This window comes from Ornithorhynchus anatinus, chromosome 2 (assembly GCF_004115215.2).
Source record: "Ornithorhynchus anatinus isolate Pmale09 chromosome 2, mOrnAna1.pri.v4, whole genome shotgun sequence".
Lineage (NCBI taxonomy): Eukaryota > Metazoa > Chordata > Mammalia > Monotremata > Ornithorhynchidae > Ornithorhynchus > Ornithorhynchus anatinus.
The window spans coordinates 33,981,043-33,989,843 of record NC_041729.1 but is presented as its reverse complement, the minus strand read 5'-3'; the positions used below and the strand labels follow the sequence as shown (position 1 = coordinate 33,989,843).

The window sequence follows — 8,801 nt, the reverse complement described above, 5'->3', positions numbered from 1 at the left end:
TCCCCTGCGGGCTGGGGAATCACGGCAGCCTCCGAACCCCAGGAAAGGAAGAGCAGACGGATATTATGACCCCTTGGCAGGAATCCGTGCCAGACCACGAAGGAGTGTCATGCCTAAGCTCTTGTCTACTCCGGGGCTCAAATACTGAGCTTGGACATGTGGGTACTGGACAGGGGAGAGGCAAGAGAAGTGTGGGGTGGAAAGACCCCAGACCTGGCTTCTAATTCCAGCCCTGCCACTTGCTTGCTCTGTGACCTTAGGCAAGTCACTTAACTGCCCTATACCTCAGTTTCCTCTTCTTCCTCTCCTTTAGCCTGTGAGTCCCATGAAGAACAGGGAGTGCGCCCGACCTGGTTATCTTGTACTTACCCAGCATTTATGTGTTTGGCATAGAGTAAGTGCTTAACAAATACCAACTATCATCGTTATTATTATTAATAATACTAACAAAGGCCTCCAGTAGTTAGAACCAGGGGAAGCAGCAAGGCCTAGTGGAAAGAACATGGGCCTGGGAGTCAGAGGCCCTGGGTTCTAATCCTGGCAATTGCTGTGTAACCTTGGGCAAGTCATTTAACTTCTCTGTGTCTCAGTTCTCCTGTTCTCCCTCCTTCTTAGACTGCGAGCCCCATGCAGGACAGGGGCTGCATGCTAATCGACTTGTATCTACCCCAGCTGTTAAAACAGCGTTTGCCACATAGTAAGCTCTTAACAAATGCCATGCAGCAAGCAAACAAACAAACAAGCAAGGAGTCCTGATCCCAAATGATGGAGGATTTGTGCCCGAGGGGCTCCTGCCTATCTAACTTCCTTGAGCTGCCGCTTGGAAGCGAGGAACCAGGGCAAAGCGCGGCAAGATGGCCAAATAAAGACCCACCCGCCATGCACAAGTACCATGATGTGGGCAAAGTTCAAAAGGCAACTGACTCCCATTTATGGCATTAAGTCTACCCAGAATCCTTCAAGAATGCTCCAGCAAGGGGATGGTGACAGCTGCCTCAACTACTTGCAGGCCTTACGGGTGGGGTTAGGGGCCAGGAATGTGGAGCCGGCCCAAACTCTTGGGGTGGTCAAAGGATCTTCTCCAAATCCATCTGCTTAAGAGAAATTTCCCAGGGGAGGAGGTTTAAAAGAGGAATCAAAGCCAAATGACCCTTTCCTTTTATCATCAACTACCCTGTACCAAGGCTACCTATTCCCCCCGCATCCCACCACACAGGGAGATCTGAGCTGGACGGATCATTAAAGCTGCCTACACAGTTCTTCAAAGCGGGGCAAAGGGGAGCGGGCGGGGGTTGAGGTGAGTTTAGTTCTGGATCATCAGGTCAGGGTGGAGTCTGGGATTCCTCTGGGCATATGCAGTGATAGACTTCATATCCCTCCGCCTTCAGCCAGAGGACCGAATCAGTAAGTCAGTCAATTAATCAATGGTATTTATTGAATGCTTACTGTGTGCAGGGCACCGTACTAAGAGCTTAGGAGAATACAGTCCAACAGAGTTGGTAGACACATTCCCTGCCCAAGAGGAAGAAAAGCAACACGGTCTGGTGGATAGACCACAGACCTGGGAGTCAGAAGGACGTGCTTTGTGACCTTTGGAGAGTCACTGAACTTCTCTATGCCCCAATTACCTCATTTGTAAAATGGGGATTAAGACTGTGAATCCCATGTGGGACACGAAAAGTGTCCAACCTGATTAGCTTGTATCCACCCCAGCACGCTTAGTAAGGTGCCTGGCACATAGCATGCTCTTAAATAGCATAAAAAAGGAGCTCACTGTCTAGAGGAGGAGATAGACGTTAATATAAATGATGGAAATGCACATAAATGTGGTGGGGCTAAGGGTGGGGTGAATATCAGGTTTTTTAAAAGTTCAGATTCAAGCGCATAGGTGATGCAGAAGGACCAGGGAGTACGGGATATAAGGGAGCAGAGCTATTTTGGGTTTTGGGGACCCATGGGGAAAAAAGACACATTCCTTGCTCTCAAGCAGTTTACATCTAGTAGAGTAAAGGAGATATACACACAATCAACGTAAATGAATTGGAGGACCCGTTCTCTCTCGGGCTCGTTCTTTCTGGCTACGGGCCTCCCGCTTTGAGAGCTCACGATGAACAGGCCTCCCGCTTTGAGAGCTCACGATGAACGGTCATAAAGGCCTGTGTGCCTCTGTATTCACCACAGTGGTGACATCAGGGTCAGAATGGGAGAGTCAGGAGTGGGAAGGTCAGGAGAGAGAGGGGGTTGTGCATGAGGTCATGGAAAGGGTTGTGAGACCAGGATGGCTGGGTGACCCAACGCCTGGAGTGTGTGGAGGGATAGGTGTTGTCTGGGAATGAGTTGTGGGAATGGAGTAGAGGTAAATGATAATGTCAAGATTTGACATTTTTCCACAACTAATAATTACAAACATAATCATGGCATCTGTTAAGCATACATGTTCCAAGCACAGTACTAAGCGCTGACTTAGATACAAGATAATCAGGTCCGACACATCCCTCTCCCACATAGGGCTCACGGTGTAAGGGGGAGGGACAACATATATTTAAACTCCATTTTACATATGAAGAAACTGAGACACAGAGAAGTTAAGTGGCAGGATTAAGGTCACACAGCCAGTGAATGGCAGGACCGGGATTAGCACCCAGGTCCCCAACTCCCAAGCCCGTACTCTTTCTCTCCAAAATGGCTCAAGACCCTAAAAGGGGGTACGAGGTGCTGACCGTAAGCTCGTCGTGGGGTGGGAACGCGTCCGTTTATTGTGACGTACTCTCCCAAGCACTCAGTACAGCACTCTGTACGTAGTGAGGGCTCAATAAATACGACTGACTGATTGTAGGGTTGAAAGGCAGGAGAGGAGCCCAGATGCGGGAAAGAGGTCAAGGGCCCGGCCATTGGAATGACTCTGGTCCTGGGGGTGAGGTCACGGGAGGACCAACCGCCCCCAAGGCTTTCAGGGATTGTGCCAACCTGGCAGAGGGCAGGAGGATCAGTTCCACTGCCTAGGGCTCCCTGGCTCCACCTCCCTGCCAGTCAACAATGGAAATGAGAAGCAGCGTGGCTCAGTGGAAAGAGCCTGGGCTTGGGAGTCAGAGGTCATGGGTTCGAATTCCGGCTTCTCCACTCATCAGCTGACTGTGGGCAAGTCATTTCACTTCTCTGTGCCTCAGTTACCTCATCTGTAAAATGGGGATTCACTGAGAGCCCCACGTGGGACAGCCTGATGACCCTGTATCTACCCCAGCGCTTAGAACAGTGCTCTGCACATAGTAAGCGCTTAACAAATACCAACATTGTTATTATTATTATAAACGTGCTGGAGGGTGGATCAGGCGAAGATTCTCTCCTTCGAATTCTTCCTGTCCTCCCAGGAACTCTGAATCACACTCACTCTATACATCTGGCTTTGAACCTCGCTTTTCCTCTCCAGCAGGGGCAGCTGACTTTCTCCCAAAAGGACCAAAATTAAGAATTCTGCAATAAGGTCAGTCTCTCTGGCCCGCCTGGCCCGCTGCCAGAGTTCAGATGTGGCCAACTGCCCTTGGGTGGGTTTTCCCTTTCATTTAGGAAATCGCTTCCGGATCCAGCAGATGTTCAAAGTCCATTGCCGTTAAAAAGACGTGTCCCCTCTTTCCTCCTCCAAAATGCCTCATTCATAGGGCTATTAAATCACATCGTACTGATTTGAGGTGGGACGGGGCAGGGCAGGGAGGGGAGAGGGGAGTTGGAGAAGTAGCATAGTGCGGTGGCTAGAGCACGGGCCTGGGAGTCAGAAGGTAATGGGTTCCAATCCCGACTCCGCCATTTAGATGCTGCGTGACCTTGGGCCAGTCACTTCATTCCTCCGTGCCTCAGTGACCTCATCTGTAAAATGGGGATTGAGACTGTGACGTGGGACGGGGACCGTGTCCAACCTGATCTGCTTGTGTACCATCCCCAGCGCTTAGTACAGTGCCTGATCCACAGTGAGCGCTTAACGAATACCACAGTTATTATTATTAGAGAAGCAGCGTGGCTCAGTGGAAAGAGACCGGGCTTGGGAGTCAGAGGTCATGGGTTCGAATCCCGGATCTGCCACTCGTCAGCTGTGTGACTGTGGGCAAGTCACTTCACTTCTCTGTGCCTCAGTTGCCTCATCTGTAAAACGGGGATTAAGAGTGTGAGCCTCATGTGGGACAACCTGATGACCCTGTATCTACCCCAGCGCTTACAACAGTGCTCTGCACATAGTAAGCGCTTAACAGATACCAACATTACTATTATTGTACAAATGTGGTATGCCCGGGGGTGAGGGGCAGGGACTCACAGTTCCCAGCTCCCCACGAGACTTTCCCCTCCCTTCTTGACTCTGGCAGGGCAGGGCAGGGCCACTCTCCAAATTCTTCAGAGAGGCCGGCCCGGCGGAGTCCAGCAGCTCCATTCGCGTAAATGAATGTTGTTGTTGTTGTTGTTGGACGGGTACTGTACGCCAGTGAGCACCCACAATGGGTTGGGCGTCCCCACAACACACCCCTGGCCTGGTGCCTTCAACTGAGCCCAAGAGCTTCCGCTCTAAGGTGACACACCACATTCCCAAGGCTCATTCCTACTCTATCAGTTTACCTTTCAGTCTGTGTCGTGTGTCAGTGTGTGCGAGAGAAAATGTGTGTTTGTGTTTCTACTGGGATAATAATAATGTTGGTATTTGTTAAGCGCTTACAATGCGCAGAGCACTGTTCTAAGCCCTGGGGGAGATCCAGGGTCATCAATGATTTCCAGTCTACTTTTTTATGGTTTTGATATTCACCCTGAATCGACTCATTTATTTAGTCCCCTTCTGTGATCGTCAATGGAGATTGGGGAGTCGGGGCCCGACTCGAAGCTGGAAGTTGGATCGATTTACTAAGATGGGACTTATTTCATCGCTTATCATTTGCAAAACCACCCCCTTTGCCCCTACCTCCTGGCTTTCTTGCAGTCACGGGCCCTGGAAATGCCGCCCAGCTGGACGGTCCGTGCAGACAGCGGAGGCCCGGGGCTGCCTTACAGGAAGAAGGAGTCCCAACACCCTCTCCATACCATCGCGTGCAAAACCTCCCTCTCTCTCCTGGAGCCGGGAAAACTCCTCCCCCTTCCAGGGACCGGCCCCTAGGCAGGAAGCGAACCCCCGACCGAAGCACAAGTCCAGGCCACTGAGTCTCCACTGAAGTCTGAGGAAGGGAAAGACGAACCGACGGGGACGGGAGAGGAGGCGGGCAGCGCACCCAACCGACCTCGAGCACCGCCTTCCACGAGCCCCAGGCGCCCGGCCGGCGAACTACAACTCCCAGCAGGCCCCGCGTCCGCGGCGCATGCTCACCGCCGGAGGGAGCCCCGGCCCCCTCCCCGCCCTTCCGCCTCTTCCTTTCTATTGGCTGTCCCAGGGAGCGCGCGGCTTTTGATTGGAGGAGCCGGGTGTCGCTCACCCCGGCCCCGCCCCCCGGCTCTCCCTCCTCTCCCTCCCCCCCCTCCCTCCCAGGTCGCGGCGTCTCGCGCCCCCTGTGCGCGGCCCGGGCTCGGCCTCTCCGGACCTGCCGCGGGTTGCGAGGAGCCGCCCGGGTTGCATGGGGGGAAGCGCCCGGCTTTGCCTCGTTCCCGACCGAGCCAGACCGTCTCCCTCGAGCCCCGAGCCCCCTTCGGCCGCCGAAGATGATGAAGTTTCGGTTCAGGCGGCAGGGCAACGACCCCCAGAGGGAGAAGATCAAACAGGATCTCTTTGCGTTTAACAAGGTGGGAAGGGGCGAAGCCGATTGCAGAAGCTGCAGGGCGAGGAGGAGGCGGGGACTTGGGGCCAGGGAGGCCGGCTGGCCTTCGTCCCCTCCCCCGTGCATCCTCAGCCCCTCTCCCCGAATTGGAGGGGTGGAGAAGAGCAGCGGGCCCAGGGAGCCCAGGCCAGTCCTGCCCGTTCGCCCCCCGGGGCCGGGAGGGAGTCTTTTTTGGCGGCGGGACCTCCTCCGGGCAGCCCTCCCAGCGCCCTCTCCCGCAGCCCCACCGCGGGGGACCTTCGGGTGGGAAAGGCGCGGACCCTTTGGCCGTCCTGCTCTTCTTGCTCCCGCCCCTTCCCCTCCCCGGGCCCCAGAAGAGGTTTGTTTTGCTTTTGCAACTGGCGGCGGCAGTCTCCGGGCGGCCCAGTTGGGGCTGGGATTTGGGGGCCGGTGGTGGAGCGATGATGATGATGACTCGGGCCGGCTGGGAAGGGACGGATTATACCGTCCTAAGCGCTGGGTACACACCACACCAACCAGAGCTACTCCCCTTCCCACCCTGACCCCTTGCCCCCGTGACCCTTCTCTCCCCTGCCCCCTTCTCTCCCCTGCCCCCTTCTCTCCCCTGCCCCCTTCTCCCCCCGCCCCCTTCTCTCCCCTGACCCCTTCTCTCCCCTGACCCCTTCTCTCCCCTGACCCCTTCTCTCCCCTGACCCCTTCTCTCCCTGCCCCCTTCTCTCCCTGCCCCTTCTCTCCCTGCCCCTTCTCTCCCTGCCCTCTTTTCCCCTTGCCCTTCTCCCCCCTGCCCCCTTCCTTCTCCCCCTGCCCCTTTCTCCCCCCGCCCCCTTCTCCCCCTTGCTCTTCTCCCCTCTACCCCTCCTCTCCCTGCCCCCTTTCCCCTGCCCCTTTGCTCTCCCCCCTGCCCCTTTCCTCTCCCCCCTGCCCCTTTGCTCTCCCCCCTGCCCCTTTGCTCTCCCCCCTGCCCCCTTGTCTCCCCCCTACCCCCTTGTCTCCCCCCTGCCCCCTTGTCTCCCCCTGCCCCCTTGTCTCCCCCCTACCCCCTTGCCTCCCCCCTACCCCCTTGCCTCCCCCCTACCCCCTTGTCTCCCCCCTGCCCCCTTGTCTCCCCCCTGCCCCCTTGTCTCCCCCCCCCTTGTCTCCCCCCTGCCCCCTTGTCTCCCCCCTGCCCCCTTGTCTCCCCCCTGCCCCCTTGTCTCCCCCCTGCCCCCTTGTTTCCCCCTTGCCCCCTTGTCTCCCCCCTGCCCCCTTTCTCCCCGTGCCCGTTTCCACCGGTGGTGTTTGTGAGAAGCGTCGCCTTTCCCGGCCCTGCCCCCCGCCCGTCCCGCACACCACATTGTCCGCCGCCCCCCGGCCTCCATACAAAGTTTTCCCGGGGCCCCCGCTCCCCCAGGGCCGGACAGACAGACGAACACACAGACCCCCCCCCCGACTCAACCCCATCTGGAAGCCCACTGCTCCTTAGGGTTGCAGGATGGGGACGGGCCCAGGGCCCACCCCCACCCCCAGCCCCTTCTCATTGTGCTCTCTGCAAATCCTTTCCCCCTTGTCCTGCCCGGACCGCTTTGTGATGGAGGGGCCATAAAACCCCCCGAGGGGCACAGCCCCCAGCCCCCAGCCCTGGGATCTTTGCAGATGCCTTGGATAAACTGGGGCTGAGCCAGCCGGGAAAACCGAACTAGGAAACGCAAGCCATCCGGGAGAAGGGGCTGGGGTCTTCTCCCCACCTCCGGCCACTGGTCGGCTTAGTTTTCTGGAGGAAAAGGCTCTTTGCTTTGAAAGACTGGGGTAGTTGGTGGGAACAATTTATTGAAGGCTTTTTAAAAATAAAAAAAAGTCATTAAGTCCTCATTGTGTGTCCAGCACTGTTCTAAGCACTTTGGTGGTGGGGGAGAAACGCCCTGCTTCTTGAGTCTTCCCCTTCCCCCTCCTCTCTTCCTTTCATTCTCTTCCACATCCTCCCTAAGTGTTAAACTCCCCTCCTCTCTCTCTCCCCCTCTGACGTGTAGAGTTTTTGTTTTAGAGGGGGGTGGGCTGACAGGAGAAGGGTGTCTGGAAGAACTAACCAAAGGCTTTACCTTGATGAATTACCCTTTTCCTCTTGTACCCTATGGGTCTGGGTAACCCAGGCCAAAACTTCTGTGGTTTTTGGTTGGGTTGTGTTTTGTTTTTTTTAACCTTTAACCTTTGAGTTTCTGGAAGAATCTCTGTGTGTGCATCAGGATATGGCTCTGGATGTTAACCCTAGACTGTGGTGGAATTTGTGAGAATCACTCAGGGATGGTGACATTTGCCTTTTGACTGGGGGAGGGGAGGAGGAACAGAAGGACCCAGTGTCAGGGACCCCTTATAACCATCTACAGTGCTCTGCACATAGTAAGTGCTCAATAAATACGATTGAATGAATGAATCTTGGGGAAACTGGCGCAGGGTGCCTCGGTTTCCTTTGTGTGGCAGGGCTCTTGTCTCCTTGAAAGGTGAAAGAATAAAGGAGTTAAGGGGTGGGATCCCCTGAAGAACCCCATCGTCAGTATTAAGTTCTACTTTGTAAAGTTTTCTCCTACTGCAAGATGTGGGGGATGCCTGTTAAGATCAGCTCTGAGCTCTCTTGAAGGCAAGGTGCGTTCTTTGGTTGTTTATTTTTTGTTTTTTGTAATAAGGCATCTTTTAAGCATTTACCATGTGCTGGCACTCTATTTACAGCTACTCTACTGGGCTAGATATGTTACTCAGTTTGGACACAGTACATGTCCCCACTGGGGTTCACAGTCTTAATCTGTTTTACAATGAGTTAACCGAGGCACAGAGAAGTGAAGTGACTTGTCCAAGGCCACTTGGGAGTGGCCGAGTCAGGATTAGCACCCAGGTCCCTTTATTCATTCCCCCTTCCCAGCCTCACAGCATTTATGTACATAGAGAAGCAGCATGGCCTAGTGGCAAGAATACGGGCTTGGAAGTCAGAGGACATGGGTTCTAATCCTGGCTCTGTCCCTTGTCTGCCTAGTGACCTTGGGCAAGTCCTTAACTTCTCTGTGCCTCAGTTACTCCATCTGTAAAATGGGG

At 55.0% G+C, this 8,801-nt stretch overlaps 1 protein-coding gene across 1 annotated transcript in view; it reads left to right on the top strand.

Annotated features, from left to right (window-relative positions):
- Positions 1-5,502: 5,502 nt before the first annotated feature.
- LLGL1 (LLGL scribble cell polarity complex component 1) overlaps positions 5,503-8,801 on the top strand; it is an 84,226-nt gene continuing 80,927 nt past the window's right edge. Inside the window, exon 1 of the mRNA XM_029055148.2 lies at positions 5,503-5,745. Coding sequence (XP_028910981.1) covers positions 5,665-5,745 — 81 coding nt within the window. The 5' untranslated portion in view covers positions 5,503-5,664. The remainder of the gene's footprint in view (positions 5,746-8,801) is intronic.